The 16,962-nt window shown below is 46.1% G+C and overlaps 1 protein-coding gene and 1 long non-coding RNA gene across 4 annotated transcripts; one reads left to right on the top strand and one right to left on the bottom strand.

Moving 5' to 3' along the window:
* Positions 1-27: 27 nt before the first annotated feature.
* Positions 28-16,551, top strand: MORN3 (MORN repeat containing 3). 3 transcript variants are annotated; one of them, XM_085075502.1, is made up of 7 exons: positions 28-62; positions 1,324-1,431; positions 9,279-9,434; positions 10,137-10,294; positions 11,690-11,849; positions 14,472-14,656; positions 16,446-16,551. In XM_085075502.1, the coding sequence occupies exons 3-7, from the start codon at positions 9,290-9,292 to the stop codon at positions 16,512-16,514; spliced, it is 717 nt and encodes a 238-aa protein (XP_084931628.1). In that variant the 5' UTR covers positions 28-62; positions 1,324-1,431; positions 9,279-9,289; the 3' UTR covers positions 16,515-16,551. The 3 variants fall into 3 exon arrangements, with proteins under 3 accessions (XP_084931628.1, XP_084931630.1, XP_084931629.1); XM_085075504.1 differs by lacking the exons at positions 28-62; positions 1,324-1,431 and adding an exon at positions 6,781-6,896; XM_085075503.1 differs by lacking the exons at positions 28-62; positions 1,324-1,431 and adding an exon at positions 7,531-7,655.
* Positions 1,237-6,701, bottom strand: LOC146430151 (uncharacterized). Its single transcript, XR_014855273.1, has 2 exons — positions 6,187-6,701; positions 1,237-1,593 (listed from the first exon to the last, which is right to left on the bottom strand). It is a non-coding gene; the product is annotated as an uncharacterized LOC146430151 (long non-coding RNA).
* Positions 16,552-16,962: the final 411 nt, after the last annotated feature.

Here is a 16,962-nt window from a genome sequence, read left to right as displayed (position 1 = left end):
CGGCGGCGCGCGCCACCCGCCGCCCCGCCCCCCCCGCCCGCCTGAGGGGAGGGACCCGGCAGGTGAGGGAACGCTCGGGTTTGTGCTCCCCGCGGGTCAGAAATTCCCCTCAGGGCCAAGATTCCTCTCCGCTCAAGGCTCCCTGCAGGTGCCGGATCCCCTCAGGTGTGGGATCCTCTCGGCTGAGGGTCCCTTTCAGGCCCGGGATCCGCTCCGGTGGTCGTTCCCCTCAGGCGCGGGCCCCCCTCAGGCCTCTCCTCAGGGCAGGGCTCCCCTCAGATGAGCGGCCCTCTCTCCTGCCGTCGCCCGCCCTACCCCGGTCACCTCTTGGGCACCCTCACGTTGTGGCAGCACCTGAAGTGCTCCGTAGCGTGACATGGAAGCATCTTCCTGCCCTTTGAGTGTGGTTCATCACGCATGGGGCTGAGAGTGGAGATGAAACCCTCCATTGCACAGGGCCAGCCCCTTCAGAAGGACCTGGTGACTGAGGTGGCCACACACCTGGGCTGGGCCAGCCCAACCCTGCAGTTTGGTCATGGCTCCTTAACATCAGAGAAGATGACAAGAAGATTCTTGACCTCTTTATTTTTATAATAATTATTACCTGCTCAGCAGCTGCATTGGCCAGCTGCAAGCAGGGCCCAGTGTTCTGGGTCAGGGTGTGAAGAGCTGTAAATGTCAGCGCCACGTCCTGTGAGTTTCTTGTGAAAGGGTAGAAATAGGCAAAGAGGAAGAAAAAGGGAAGGGGAAGGAAGCAATTAAAGAAAAAAAAAGGTACAAGGGGGACGGGAGGAGTGAAGCCAAGGTAAAAACACAAATGTGATGCTGTCTTTTCATGAGGGATCGCATTTCCTTCAATTTGATGTAAACAACCAAAAACATTGGGTTAGAGACACTCCTCAGTGTTCCTGCTGTCTCTGGTTCTTCTTTAGGTCTGTGTTCACACTGTTTGCCCTTTTTGCACATTCTTTTCATACATTTGCGGGTGGACACCTGAAATGCAGTCGATGACCTTCTGCACTCAGTTTCCACAGAAACCTGTTCAGAATTTGCCGTGGGAAATTCAGAATTTGGTTTGGGATTTCTGCTGGTTTAAGAACCACCAACCCCAGGGATGTTGCATTGTCCCTGCTGCTTCTCCAGTGAGGCCATGATTGTCTGGAGATCAAACATGTATTGTGGCAGGTCTTGATAATCCTGAAGTAGAATAATAAACTAATCAACGCAGTAGAAATGTCACAGGAATTTGTTACGTCTGTATTAAATTTCCCCTGCATTCTAGCATTTGTCCACAATCCTATGTAACAGGACTTTATGTTACAGGACGCCTGGATTCGGGATTACAGGCTTTGGAAGGAGAAGGATCACATCTCAGATCAGAGCGTTAATTCTACGCTGGATAAGTGCCGAAACTTTCCAGTTCACCACAAGGTTGGAATACTCCCTGCCAGCAAAATTATTTTTCCTTCCCACATGAAAACATTCCCTCCACTTCACAGTTCTCTATCAGTTCGGTTTATCACAGAGCCACCCCTGAAATGCATCTCTCTTGCTGTTGAGGGGAGGCTGGGGTGCTGACACTCTCCTGCAGACCTGGGAGAATCCAGAAAGTAAAAACACTTCAACATTTGTAGGATTCCTTGTGTCAGTCCTAACATACAGGAAAATACACTTCTAGAAGACATCATAAATTGTCAATAACCCTTAAAAGTATTCCTTTCACTGCTGATCTATAAGCCTCAAAAGAGCAGAAGAAAACTAATATCAGTCATGAATATTTGCTCTGGGCTGTAATTCTGCAGGCCGATGACATTTCATTAGGGATGTGGTTGGTGTTTCTCATACAAAGGCAGGAAATGTTGTGCATTTCCCACTCAGAGCTGTGCTGTGCCTGCCCTGGAACTCTCCCAGACCACCAAGGGATCACCAGACATTTATCCCAACCTTTCCTACCTCCCCCCTACACCTCTTGACAAGGAACAATTCCTATACATATTGTATCTGTACATAATGATTACCTCAAAAGATTTCTTTCAAATTTTTAAGTAAGCCATTCTAATTAATATTCTTTCTAGAGATCTGCATTTTCTTTCAAACAGAAACCACAAAAACATCTAATTAGGCACAAACAATGTGAGTGTAGCTGGCCTTACAGCTGGTTCTGCGTTATTTAATGTTGCACCATTACGAAATACTTCAGAATTACCTGTAAGCTCTCTCTGTCTCCTGGGAGGCTGTAGCTGTTTGTATAATCTCATTATTTCAATCACATCTTTGTGAATAAAACCAAAGCAAGGTGAGATAACAATGATCCCCTCAGCCCTGGATGGAGGAGTAGGGCTCTGTGAAGCTGATGCTTGGGGTTCCCACACCTCGTCTGTCTTCATGGAAACATATGAGGAATGGTGCCTTTCCTCTGAGTTTCAATATTTTATGATAACTTTTCTAGGTATCTTGCCAATTTTAATGGCTGCTTTCTGCTGCCAGAGATCATTTAAGGCCACTGCACAGCAAATCTACAAACATGAAATCTCTGGTTTGTCTTTACCTTAATTAATCCCCATCTCACCAACCTTTCATTGCCAGAAAACATATCTAAGAAATTGAGTTAATAAATCAGGTTAAGGATCACAGCAAAATTGTGACTGTTTGTTCTCTTGGTGTCAGATTTTGTTTGAGTGCACACAGTTATATAAATGTACAGTCACATGTGAGCTCCTTTCCTTCACCCTCTAGACTATTCCTGAATGCAAACTCCATTCATTCTTTCGTCCTAACATAATTGAGGCTGTTTCCTTTGATGCTTTTCCCCTGTCCTAGAAATACAGATTCTTTCCAGCACAGCAAACAGGAAAGGACAAAATATAAATGTAGATGAGTCCCTATTCTAACATCAAATGACAATAAGCCGTGAAAAATAAAATACTTGGCACATGTTTCAGTTGGAGATTGATACTGCTGATTCATCTTGTATTCATCTGGATTTATCCCTCAGTTAAGGAATAAATTAAGGATTTGAGTGAGGCATTAGCTGAAGTATGGCCAAATTTATCTGCCTCCAACAATATTAAGAATCTTGCAAAGTACTTCGCAGTTGCAGTAAATAATTCTCATCTTTGGGTAACTGCAGTAATTAACATCATAACTTTAGCTTTAAACCTCTACCTTGTTGCAGGTAGTTAAGTTGAGACCATGAGCTGTAAATCTGCAGCAACAGGAACTCATGGGTAGAGGGTATCTGGTGTCAGCTTGCAGGATTTCAACCTTTTACTTTGCATGACTATCTAAATGCCTGAACATTCCAGATAACCCAGGGGTTTTACTTTAGGCTGTTCTGATGTAAAACCAACATGGTTTTTATCTTGAAGAGCTGCTCCCAGCAAAAAGGAGGGAAGAATTTTAAATGCTTTTTCACAAGGCTGCCTCTTAAGTCAGAGTCAATCAGGTGAAGTTTACACATCAAAACCTTTCACTTCAATCCCTCCTAAATCCTGCTAATAACAATTCTTTAGAGCAGAGTGGTGGGGAAGCTCCTTCAGCTCATCCAGCTACACCCAACATAGGCTTGGTTGGAGTCCAAGACCATCCCACCTCTTCCCCTGGCTTTTCTTTTGAATATAGCAGCAATAAAACACATCCGAGCATCCCACTTCTACAGTATGTTGTTGTCACACTCTTCACCTTTAGAGAATTCCAACATATGTTTCCCTAAATGCTTTTTCTCTATTTATTCTACGAAGTTCCCAGAATAAATTTAATTTATTGATTCTGACAGTTTTCAGTTGGTTTGGACATTTTACTTGGGTGATTCCCCAAGCTTAGTGAGAGCAAACTCAGCTTGGAGCAGCTGTCTTCTTTCAGTGCAAAAATTATTGGTTTCAGATATGGAATATTTAGGGCTTTTGGCTATTTTTGTTTTGTTTTGTTTTTTAATCCTGCTCTTAAAAGTGAAAAAAATGAAAGTGCATCATATGTCACAGGATCTTGCTGCAGAAAGGTGTGTTTCTGGGCATGTTTCCCCACACAAACTCCCAGGTCTTGGTTTGCTCTTCAGTGTGTCCAGCCTGGAAGTGGAGTTCATTGCAATGAACTGTGTTGGCAAAATAATGGGCTGAGTTACAGCATCATTTACATGGACAGATTTAAAAGCTTCCTTTCAGTCTTAATAAGTGTAAGGTTTAATCAACTGCCAGACAACTAAAGCAGCAACAGTGCAAACAGCAGCAGAACTGAAGCCCTGTCACTGCCTGGTAAATAGGGCTTTGCTTGTGCTCCTTGGTGTCAGTGGCCAATGCCTGTCAGAGTGAAATGAAAAAAAAAAAGAGCCAAGAAGGGTATTTGGAGCCAAATTTTGGCTAGCAAGGCTGAAACAAGGGGAATTTTGTCAGGGGAAACCCAAGTTCTCCTCCTAGCACATTGTAACTTGAATTTTTGACCCTGCTTTTCATAGTGACCTCAATGTTGTGTCTGGAAACAACTGCTCTTGGGAGAGGAAGAGTTTGGTTAGCACATTTCTGGGTCAGCTTGGCTCACCCTTTGGCTGAATTATATATTCTAGAAATCTGACACCCTACACAAAACTATCCCCACTTCCTACTTACTAAAGGGATTCCTTCTCTCATAATGGAATGACATTTTCTAAGTAAAATTTCAGCTGAGTGAGTCAAAAGAACTTTCTCATAAAGCTTCATATATCACCACCTTCTCTTCAAGCTGGTCTGATTTTGTCTTTTTTTGTAAGAAGAATATGCTTACATTTTCCCACTCTGTACCCTTGTAATACAAAAAGGTACAGAATGACATTGTCAAGTGACAATTAAGTATGATTCAGATGTTTATACCTGAACTAAGAAAACTGTAGATGGGGATCACACACAGCCTCTTCCCAGATAAATGTCTCTGTGAAGCATCCTTGGAGGGGGCAGGAGGGTCTGTGAGGGTGCTGATAACCCACTCTGGGACCACAGAAGTAAAATAGCAAACACACAGAGACCAGGAGCAGAAGCATTTAAAATAAGCGACCCAGAAATGGAGGCAGCACCCTCCATCATATCCAGATACAGAGGTTTTTGCAGAGGCAATTTTTTATCCCAATTTGTGAATTTTAATTTGTTGATAAAATATTTTAAGTCATTTAAAGTTTTTATTGTTTTCAAATGTAGATTCATTTTCAAATATGTATGTAACTTCTGGTTAGCAGAAGCTGTGGTTAGGTGTGGCATAGTTTGGACTTGCAGTTCAAAAACCTCAGGCAGCCTGTGCTCTTTAAAAATAAACAAGTGAAATGGCCTGAATTAACTAATTATTAACTAATTATATTATTATATATATTATAATTATAGTTGTTAACTAATTAACTAATAATTGCCAATTTATCGGTTAAGTGCAGTGCAATGTAGGGGCTGAAATAATAAAAACAGTTAATACTTTTCCAGAGAGGGCTATTTCTGGTTGTAATTTCAGGCTGTAGATTTTGGGCAGCAATAAGCATTTTTTCTTCTCCCTCATGGGTTTCTTTATTTCCTCCCCAAACCCCTGTCCCCATTTCAGCCCTTTCAACTGGCCACAGTAAAACACAGGAATGATTGTCTTCAGTAATTCTTAGGCTCTGCCCCAAACCAGAGTGCATTAACATGAGTGACTGCAGATAAATCCTTCCTGAATATCTTCATCTCATTTTTAATAACAGGAAACATTTTCTCTTGTATAAGTATTTCCTAACTTGGTCAACTTCCATGATTTTTCTCTCAGTTTTTTTTTTCCGCTTAAAGAAATCTTTAAGTTCCACTTCTTCACCATCTCTGGAAATGCTTGCTAGCAGCTGCCATGTTCCCAGTTCATCTAATCTAGCACAAGAAATTCCATGTGTGTATTTTCCCTTGGTACTGATCTCTCTCCATTGTTTCCACACCAGCTCACATGTTGGCTGTGGATCACCTCTTCCCTCCCTCAACTTCACTTTCCTTCAGCTGATTTCCCAGGCAGTGCCATTGTCTCCACTGGCTCCGTGGCCCTCACATTGTCATCGGAAATGGAATATTTGCCTTTTGTCACACTCACACTTGGAATAAACCCATTCTCTCTCTCCTATCCAAGCATGGACACAATATTTAAGCCATGTGCAATGCTACAGATGCCAAAGATGGCAAAGGAACACCCATCAGGGAAGACCAGGCTGTATCTCACCTTTGCAGAGGCAGCTGCTTTGTTTCATCACAAGATTTCCCACCTACTTCAGTATTTTTACCATACAGCCTCCAGAACTGTGCACAAAAAATGTGGTAAAAGGATGAGAATCAAATGCATTTGGCTCGTGGGAGTCATAGGAGAACTTTGGTTTGATATTAGAAATGTGCACAGCCAATTACCCATTAGGGAAGATGATTACAGACACCCACAAGGCCATAGTGGCAATCCCTGCTCACCATGGCTGTGGAAGAAATGTAATGGATGAGGGAATTAGTGTCAGGTTTATTCAGATTTCTCCTGTAAGACCGCTGATGTGCATTTTCAGGGGCTTTCTCCTATTTCTCCTGACATTTGCAAGGCTGATTTATTTGTTACTCATCGGTGCTGTAATCAGTGCCTTCATTTCCAGCCTTCTGCTGCTGGGCGTATGAAAAATCAACCAGAGGTGAAACACTCGTTGCTTATTAGCACTTTATATTCAGCTGGAAAATCCCAGACTCAGGGCACGTAGCTGCACAGCGCTGCGTGTGCTCGGTGGCTCCGGCTCCGTCCCTCGTGCTCAGCGTGGGGATCAGAGTGTGATGCTGTGTCCCAGCACATCCCTCTCCGCTCGGGGCCGCTCCCGTGGCCCTTAGCGCCGGAGTTTGGCACGTTGCTATGGCGACCCCGCCGCCGCAGCCGGCAGCACCCAACCGCCGCCAGCACAGGTCGGTGTCCGCGGTTTGGCCCTCGGCACCGGGGGCGGCAGCAGAGCGGCGGCCAAACTCCAGGGTGCTTTGCAAACCGAGCTCCTGGGCTTTCCCTGTCGTCCGCTCGCACCGCTGCCATGGTGCCCGGCTCCGTCTGGGAAAGAGCAGCAACAGGCGCCCTGAGCATTCCGCTCAGAGACAGCGCCCTGGGGGCGAGGAGGGGATGGGGGTGACTCCGCTGCGCCGGTGGGTGCTGGCAAAAGGACCCCGGTGTAGGGCAGTGCCGTGGTGCTGGGTCACTGCGAGGGATGAGCTCAGCCGGGGCATCCTCGGGGCCGGGTGACGGTCAGGCAGGGTGCACAAGGGTGCAGTGCCAGGCAGGGTGCTGCCGGGACCGTTAGCAGCCGCTTCTCTGCAGCCAGGTGTGTTTCCCTCCTTGCTCTTCATTAAGTTAAGATGCAAGATGAAAAAAAGTAGCAACATCGCATTGCTCTGAAGTTCCGCGAAGAGCCAGGGGAAAAAATGGGCTTCCTGTAGGCCGTGCAAACTAAGGCTGCATTTTACCAGAGACCTGACAGAAGTCGCAGAGCAGAGTCTGGAGGAGGACGCGGGGGTCTGTACGAGCCTCATCCCCAAGCGCCGCGGCAGAGACGCACGGGAGCAGCAGCCTCTCGCCCTTGGCACCGAGAGCTGAAGCCGGAACGACTCTGCCCCGCCTGCCTCTCGCTGCCAGCTTCCCCGCGACTTGGTAGTAGGCGGCTAAAAACAACCAGGGAGGTGAATATCGACTGCGTTATCACTTACGCAAACCTGGCATCGCTGACGTAAATTTAGAAGGGGATTCAGCAAATAAAGGCGGCTCCCGCCCGCCCGCATTACCCCGGGTACACTGCGCGGGCTGTGCCTCGCGGGACATGGCGAGCAGATGGGGCTGCCCCCGCAGCTGGGAATCCTCCCTGGGGTTTGTAAATCCTAAGCTTTCAGTTAAAGAAGTGGTGGGATGTGATGGTGGGAGAGCGATGCTCCCATCTGGCAGGGGTAGTGAAGAGACTCCTTGTCACAGGCATGAGCTGCTCAGAGGTCATGGCCAGTGTCAGGGTGGGTAGAGATTGCTGTAGTTCGGCTCTTCAGCTTCCCCAGCAAGGGCAGGACAGGCTCAAGCCAGCAATGTGTGGCACAGTGTCCTGAAAAACCCCAGTCCTTGGCAAATATTGGCAAAATCCTCCTTCTTCAGGAGCTGCAGCACCCAAAAGTGAGGGAGGAACTCGGCAGTTCTAGTGTATCCTGAATCTGCATTGCTGTAAAAACATCCTCTGTGGCGGGCTCTGACTCCATCAAACTGGGGGACAGATCCTGTCCTCAGTGTCCTCTAGTCAGAACTCATTCTGGACACATAACTACTTTTATTTAGCAGTGCTATCCTCCCAAACAGTTGTTGAATGACCGTTTCCCACAGCTGAAAAATGGAGAACTGAAGATGAACTCTATTTTCTTAGTTAAAATTTCTAGCTTGTATTGCCTAGCAAGGACTTAAAGCACCTTTCTTTTCCCCTGTCCTCCCAAGGTCCATATTTTCTCCCATGCCGGGCTCCCCGGCACCCGCAGCACAGCAGGAACCAGAGCTTTGCTCTGATGAGAAGGGAAATATGCAGCAAAATCCCTCGATGTGGCTTCAGTCCAGTGGATCAGGACAGAAGGGGGAGCCCAGGAGACAAAATCGGAGAGCATCCCACTCCGCCGGGCTCCAGCCGAGCTCTGGATGTTGACGGCATACATAGAAACTTGCTTTTGTTTCTACAGCCACCTTTCGGCTTTTGTTTATGGTTTACAGGAGACCGCTCTCACCTCCCAGTCTGTGCCGAATTCCCATTGTGCCGAACGACAGTTCCATTGACAGTGCTCAGAAATCACCACTGTGCCGCACTCCACCACTGTCTTCTGTATTTATGAGGCAAAACATCTCCTTTTTCCTCCTCTTCCCCCACGCTGACCCTATCCCTCCAGGCCTCCAACACCCGAATCACCCCCACTGTGCCCATCATCCCCTGCCTGCTGTTCTTGCTTTAAACTCACATCACCTAGGAAGTCACCTCGAAAGTCATCTTTTTGGCATCTCGATGTGCTGGTGAGCACTTGGCCTGTCCTGGGCAAGTCCACAGCCTCCTGGGAGATGGAAAGGTTGTGATTTCAAACCCTTTTAACAAGGCACCCACTGGACTGACACTTTTAGCAGTAAAGTAAATTTTTAGCAGTTTGTTGTGTCTGTTTTACCCCTCCAAAGCCAGGCATCAGTTACTGACTCGGTGCATCTTAAAAGCATGGCTCACAAATACTGTCCTGTCTGTACCTGCCTTAGTAATTTCTAATTTATTGCTGAAAATAATTTGTTTTCTTTTCCAGATACCTACAATATGCCCGTTGTAAAGTACCCCAGGATTAGAGACCCTCTTTTTTATGAATGGGATAGGAAAGCCCAGAAATGTGGATTAAGACACACAGTTTATTTTGTAAATGGGGATCAGTATACTGGAGAATGGCTGAACAACTTGAAACATGGTAAGACAGATAATTCTGAGAAAAAGTAGCAACTTAGATGTCCTTACAAAGGTTTCTCGGGGCAGAGAGCGGTCAGCTCAGTGGTTCTATATGCTCCTGGAAGAGCATTCATTAATAAATGACTATATGTACACACACATACCTATATATATATATTTGATATATGTAATGCAAAAATACAGAGACATTTCTAATAGGTAACTTGAAGAGCTTTTGCATGCACTCAGGGACAATTACCCAGAATATCTCTATTACAGATGTTTAAAAATCCTTTCCAAATACAGCAAACTGCATTCAGCTCCATGCACTGGGATACGTTCTGGTTGCACAGTCCCTGGAGCTCTCTCAGCTCCTGACTTGGCTCCAGGAATCTTAATTTATTCCCAAGCTGTGGCAGGGACTGCAGGAGACAGAGCAGGGGAAGGAGACCCTGTCCGAGCCCGGAGCAGTCGGAGCAGGACAGACTTGTTTACAAGCAGTAAACCGAGGTTTGGAAAGATTTCAGTGCATTCAGCAAAGGCCACACAGGAAGCCCCTGATCAAGATTAACGATGGTTCTGACTTGGGAAGCTGAACAGAATCCCAGACATAAGCCTGCCTTAGTGCAGGGAGTGCTGCCCTGCCTGGGATGGAGCAGGAAGGCAGCTTTGTACACCCTTCTAACAACTGCAATTGTCTCCCTGTCTCTTATCTGTTAAACAGGTAAAGGCATGCAGATATGGAAAAGGACAGGAGCTATTTACAGCGGTGACTGGAAGTTTGGGAAGCGAGATGGTTATGGCTCATACAGCATTCCTGACCCAGTAACCAAGGAATACAAGAGGGTGTACACAGGCTGGTGGAAAAATGACAAAAGAGGTGTAAGTGAGATTTTCTGCATGTGCCAACAGTGAGGCAGCGGGACCCAAAACACGGGAAAGAGTTGGGTGCACATGTGCAAAAAGATTACTTAAAATACTAATTTTCCCAAAACCAAAGCTCAGTTGAATGGTCAAGACTAAAAATCCAAGGTTTTACAGGAGTACCATCTCCTTGCTGGAGTCATCCCACCCATCTGCTGGATACAGGGCTACAGCCCCAAGCTCCCACCAGCTGCCACAGAGCAGTGGTATTGCACAGATTCACCTGCAGCTCGGCTGAGCAGGATGGGAGGTTTCACATCCTGTCTCTTAATCCTCCCTACCCATCCCTTTTATTCCTCTTATCCTTGAACTAGTCAGAGGAAACTGTATTACAAGTACTGCTTGAAAATGTGCTGTCTTCTGGGAGCTTTACAGAGTGATAGACAAATAACATGAGTTCTTTTGGAAATTAAGCCTGTCACATAAATCACTGTTTTTTCTAAAAGGAACATAATGAGAAAGTCATCTGGTAGAAGTGACTGCAATGTAATGTGCAAAATCCTTGTAGGAACATTTTTGGATCTGCCAGTGGAAACCTTGTGTTTGTCTTTGTGTCTGCTCTTAAAGTCATCGCCACCAGTGCTTCTAATGGGTGTGAGGCTCCATGGCTCCTGTATCTTGGAGGGAGCTTCCCTTCCTGTTCTTTAAGGTTATATTTTGGATAATTGAGCTTTGGTGAAAGATTTATAATGACATCCAAATATCACTAGGGTTGGGTTTTCTTCTAAAAATATTTCTCCTTTACATCCATGCAGTTTAATAAAATTAATACTTAGAAATGTTAGTTGTTTCCAGAATTGATTTTATTACTTGTTCAGAGAAAAAATAACACTTTATTCCTATGGGAAAATGTGTTAGTGATATGGAAATATTTCTTATTGGTATAACTCCCTGGTATAGGGGGTACTTCTGGACTTTTCTTGATGGCAAACATAACCTAAGACAAACAAGGGGTGGAGTTGCCAGGCTGGAAGCATAGTCAGGATTGAAAAACATGAAAACCTCGTGCTGAGAGACACATCCTTTAATGTTGCCTATTCGCAGGCAGGTTTATATACTTGTAAAACCCGCTTTTAGCTAAATATTAGCAGCAATCATGCCAATAATAACACACTGAGATATAAACCCAAGGTTTTGTCAAGGGAATAAAACCATTTGCCAAAAAAAAAAAAATCCCATACTACCACATCTCGTTTCTTTCAGCACAAGGGCAGCCTCGGAGCTGGGCTGACAGCAGCCATGAGTAAGGGTAATAATCAAAGAAATATTGTATCAAAGTGACGTTCTAAAATTGAACACTGACCCCTTTCAATAGAACAGCTCCTAACCAGCCATCTCTATCCTGCTGTCCAGGGCCGCGGGGTGTTCTTTTACCCCAACGGGGAGCTCTACGAGGGCGAGTGGAGCAATGGTTTGAGGAGCGGCTGGGGAAAGATGCAGTACAAGGACGGCTCCGTCTACGAGGGAGAGTGGCTGGCGGATAAGCACAACGGGCAGGGGGTGCTGCGGCTCCGTAAGTACCGACCATCCTTCACCCTGCCCCCTTCAAGCTGTTTGGTGTCGTGCTGCTCACCGGGTGTCTCCGCCATCCACATTTCTGGATGCTACACTGCAGCCTTGCAAGCAGGGCTGTGGCTGCTCCGTGTCATCCCTCCCCTCCTGGTCTGGAGCGGGAGGCAGCACAGGCTGAGCAAGGGCCGGCGTTGTACTGCTCAGGGCACACGCATGAAAGCTTACTTTTGCTGTGATTTACATTTAAATGACTCGGGATGGTTCGGGTTAGAGATAATATACTGTTGGGTCAGAGAAGAGCAAATCTCTCTTTTCAAGCCAGGCACTTTGCCAGACAGATTTTCCAGCTCTGCATACCAAAGAAGAGTCCAGTTTCCAGCACGGGGGAAAAAAAAAAAACAAACAACAGAGTTTTCTCTTTGAGTTTGCTTCATCCCCTCTACTTCCGACAGTGGCTCATGTTGAGTGAACACAGGGGTTTCATTAGTACACAATCCTTTTCTATAAATAACACCAAGCACATCATGGATTGGGAATGTTAGGGCCAATCTCAGCATAAGTACAGAAATTTTAATTTTCCCCCCATATTTTCCTTGGAGTTTAACACATTTTCCCCCAAAGCCAAGAATCCCAAGAATCTCAGCAATACAAGGCATGACACTCCAAGAATATCTGAAGAAATATTATCTCCATATTATTATTCATCTATTCTATTTTTTTGCTTGAAAGTGATCTCAAGGCTAGTAATTAGCAAAGCAAAGCAGCTGGGAGGAATGAGCATGACCTTCACTGCACACCACATGCATGACCGTGCTCTCTCTGCTGCCTGTAAAGTCGCTTTGGACCGATGGCGCATCCGGATGAAATCAGCACCTGCTTCCAGCGGGGAATCTTCCACTGATCTGCTGCGCTCCTGTCAAAGGCCCTGTTAGTTATAAACTAACAGCCCCTGTGGGCTGAGCCGTGGCTGATGCACCATTTCAGAGCCCAGTTGCCTCCAACGTAGCCTGCAACTGATTGTTAGCTGGATTCCTTTTAGTTAAAATTAGCCAGAGCAATTATTTCATACCCACAAGCTTAATGCATTCAGCTCAGCTGCTGGAAGTGCGCCCACGTGCCAGCAGCTTTGCCATGTGAAAGAAAAGGAGTTCTTCAGTGGAGGTCACGATGAGCTGCAGCTCAAGATTAAATTGCTTGTAGTGGCAGTGTGCCCGGTGAGGGTGAGCTTGGCTGAGAGCACTGCGCTGATCTGCCGCCTCGGCTACATCCATTCCCTAACAGCTTTGTACCAGTGCATTTCACATCCACAGGGATCGTGGTTGTGAACAGCCTCAGGTGCTCTGGGAGGAGAGGGGATGGGAGCAGCCAGGCACTACAGTGAAGTAAGGGCATTCGCTGCCCCCTGCTTTTAGCCAGGGCTGTGATTTTGGTGGTTTCTCACTTGTCAGTGGCTGGAGCGCGAAGCCGAGCTGCTCTCACCGGTGGGCCGGGCAGGCTGGTGTTGGAGATAAGCACAAAACCAAATCAAAGATCAAAATTGTAGATAACCATCACCACAGCTCCAGCCTGTAAGCCAGACCCTGCCTGAGCAGCCCAGCAGCCGCATTCTCCAGAAGCGTTTTTGGTTTTTCCCTCTTCCCTTACAGTGTCCTGGCAGGCCCCAGCTATCTCTGCAGCACCATGTGGGGTGCCCTGGTATTTCAGCCACTTCTTGTGATGAAGAATGGCAGAGTTCAGCTGAGACTCAAAGGTATTTCCACTAACATGGTTAGAAATCCACAAGGGTTTGAGCTCAGAAACACTGAATGTAGGAAAAGTGGTAAGCAGAGGACTCTCCTAGTGACAGAAGGGTAGCCTGGATTTATCTCAGCCCCAGCATCACCATGAGTATGATGCCCTTTCTCAACCAGCGTCCTTGGATGAGGCTGCTCTCTTCTTGCAGCTCTGCTTTCCTTGTTAGTGATGGATGGGTGGATTCCTGGAGAGCAGCAGAGAGCCCAAAAAAAGCCTGTCAACTTGCAGAAAAATGCCAAGAGAAGCAGTACAGCTGGAAAAACAGTCTGTAACTGCCTGAACCATGCAGACTCTCACAGCAATTCTCACCCCGTAATTCATTGAGGAAAAACTTAACTAAAAGTATTCTTTGAAATCAAGATTATTTTGACTGAACAGCAATCAGTGAGCTGTTCCATGCTCAGACAAGCAAACCTCTTCAAGCCAGAGATCCTGTGTGATTTGTTGCAGTGACAAATCTGAAACTTGTGTCCTGTAATTTTTCATGTTGCGAAGAGTGACTCAGTGACCAGGCCTTTACCCTGAGCACATTTGCTCCTTGTGTCAGCAAAAAATGAACATCACTGTGAGAAGAACAAGGCATATGAGCACAGTCCTGGTTCCAAGTGGGCAAGTGTGAGTTCCTTCTCCAGCATTTTCTCCCTCTGTGGCACAGCAAATGGAGTACCGCAAAATCAAAATGACACACAGTGCCACAGCCACCTTGAAATTACTAAGAGGAGCCAAACACATGATCTTGGCCTCTGCTGGCTTGCTCTGAGTGATTTTGTTTGTAACCCCTTAATGAAATGGTGCAAATTTCAAGGTCTGTTCATTGATTTAATTGCAGCAAATGAAAATCGGTACGAAGGAGGTTGGAAAGATGGGAAGAAGCATGGCCCAGGGAAATACTACTACCTGGATAAGGGACAGCTGTTTGAAGGCGTCTGGGTAGCAGATATACCAAAGTGTGGAGTTCTGGTTGACTTTGACAGAGACAACGCTCCAGATCCTCCTCAGTATCCTCTCCCAGAGGTAAAAGCTTGGAAATTTTAGTGTTTGCATTCATGAGTGCTCAGGTCAGCTCTCCAGGTAGCATTTCAGTCCTGAAGAGATCTCCCCCATAGGGTTCCCCACTCACAGGGTGTGTGCTCAGTCTTTTGGCCAGCAGTGTCCTAAATGGCCCCACAGGGACAAACAGCTCATCCAGCCTCTGCTGGAGCCTCCCACTTGCCTACATCTGAAAAAATGCAGTTCTCATGCACCAGAACTGCTCAGAGACTTAATGCAGCACAAAGGAAATGGGGACAATAGAGGCAGAGACAATAGTGGGATTTGCGTCAAGCCCAAATGATTTCACCAAGCCCAACTGCTGAGGCTGAGCAGACCCTGCAGGAACTCGAGCAGCTCAAAGGCCAACAGCAGCTCTCTCCTCTGAGTCAGAGCTCACCGTGTCCAGCAGCCCCATAGGCCCAAGGTGGGCTGATGGTGTCCTAGAGCCCACATCCTCTGCTCTTTTCCCTTGACTGACACACACTGCAGAGGAAGAGCCAGGCCCTATCCCCATCCCAAAGACTTGGTGGACATAAAGACACACTGGGCTATCAGCTTGGCAATCACTGGGTCCTTGCACATCATTTGGTGCAGGACCTGGAGGACAGGAAAACCTGTCCCCAGCTCCATGCTGTTGGAGGAAGCCAGGAAATGGGAATCAGCAGTGAACAGATGTGACTCTAAGTGAGAGCTGGCTGTAAGAGTCTCAGTTTGAACCCCCATGGTCTGCAAACTGCAGATGTGAAACACAAAGGCATCAGTTTCCAAGGGATGGTCAGTGCAGGATCGGGTGGGGAAGCTTCCCTTCTCAGAGAGCCAAGCAGAACCACCCTGCATAACCACAGCACATCACTTTGCTCCAGGAGCATAGGGAATAGCACAGCTCCTTGGTAGGTAATGCCACCTCCCTTCCTCTGGGCCAGGGACAGCGCTGTTGCAAATGACACCAGGCACATGCAGCCTTCCAAAGCTCACAACTGTTGCATCTTCATTGCCCTTATTTTTTTCGAATCTGGTTCCTATAGCCAAAGGCCCTCTGAGCACAGTTAGTTTTGACAAACCAGTTAATCCTGTAAGTACCAGGCACACCCAAAGCAGTGCAGAATAATAAACCCCAAATACCCACCAGGGAAAAGCAATCTCTATTTTGCAAAAAGAGTGAAAGGAGCAGCACTTCTGTAAGCTAAAAATATTTACCTAATGTGGTTTGTCAGAGGTCACTGAGAAGAGCCTCAACAACCCAACAGCCTGGGATGAACTGCTGGTATACTAAGGCAGGATGTGCAAGTCTGGCTGTTTATTTAACTCTCTGAAGACCAAGTGATGACCCAATTCTCTTCCGCTCTATAAGCAAAAACTTTCACTGCTGTTATTGTGCTTTCAGTGGGTTGAGATCTGTTGATCTCAGAATAGGAAGGAAGTAACAGATAAAAGGAGAAAAACTGAATTCAGATTTTCATAAAACTTTTGTCACAACCACCCCCTTTATTAAAATTATAGGTGAGACCCAACAGGCTACAAATCAAAGCCAGTTTTGTCCAAGAGTGTGTTTTGATAGTCACTCAGAGTTGTTTCAAGATCAAGTGACGTCCAACACACTAGTAAAATTAGGGGAGTATAGTTGTTTCTGAAACAGTAATTGAAAGTCTGCAATATGAGCTGAAGTCCTGATACATGGAGACTCTCCAATAATGCTCAAGTAATCAAGATCTATAAAACCTTAAGTTTCTTCAATTGCACTTAATAACTGATTTGTATTCTTTTTATTTAGATTGAACTACGTGATCCAGCTGGTGTTTTAGCAAAGGCAAAGGCAAAGTTTGATGACAGTCGTAATTAACAACTAGTTGCTGAAGAAAAAATAAATTCAAGAACACAATCCTAGGTAATTGATTCCTTTGAGTCTCAAATCCACACCGTGGTTATTGTGTTGTGGTCTGCCTCACCCTTCCCTCAAGGCTGTTCAGGTACACTTTGTTCTGAAGATGGCTTTGCTCAGTAGCCTCCACCCACCCCCATTATTTTGGAAAAGAAAGGAAAAAAAATAAGGGTTAAAAACCCCAAGAGACAAGCACCAAAATTCTGGAAGACAAGCAGAGTGACTCTTTGCTCAGCTCCTCTGACATTCTTCCTGCAAAGAAATCACACTCCTGATGGTTTCAAGGTCTTTGCTTTAGAGGAGGGTTTCTAGTATGTGCTTTAAAAGCATATAGAAAAGTACAATCCAGTAATTGTGTCCCCCACTCCCCCCAAACTTAGCTCAATACATACCTGTGCCCCCAGAAGTT

Source organism: Lichenostomus cassidix, chromosome 15 (assembly GCF_008360975.1).
Source record: "Lichenostomus cassidix isolate B80296 chromosome 15, HeHo_3.0, whole genome shotgun sequence".
NCBI classification, from domain to species: domain Eukaryota; kingdom Metazoa; phylum Chordata; class Aves; order Passeriformes; family Meliphagidae; genus Lichenostomus; species Lichenostomus cassidix.
The sequence above is the reverse complement of the archived record's forward strand: the minus strand, read 5'-3'. Positions and strand labels throughout refer to the sequence as shown.

Excerpts from the sequence above, each read along its gene's own strand:
- MORN3 (XM_085075502.1), top strand. The coding sequence starts at position 9,290 with ATGCCCGTTGTAAAGTACCCCAGGATTAGAGACCCTCTTTTTTATGAA. Across the intron at positions 9,435-10,136 it reads GCTGAACAACTTGAAACATG|GTAAAGGCATGCAGATATGG; the intron begins GTAAGACAGATA and ends TCTGTTAAACAG. Across the intron at positions 11,850-14,471 it reads GCAGGGGGTGCTGCGGCTCC|CAAATGAAAATCGGTACGAA; the intron begins GTAAGTACCGAC and ends ATTTAATTGCAG.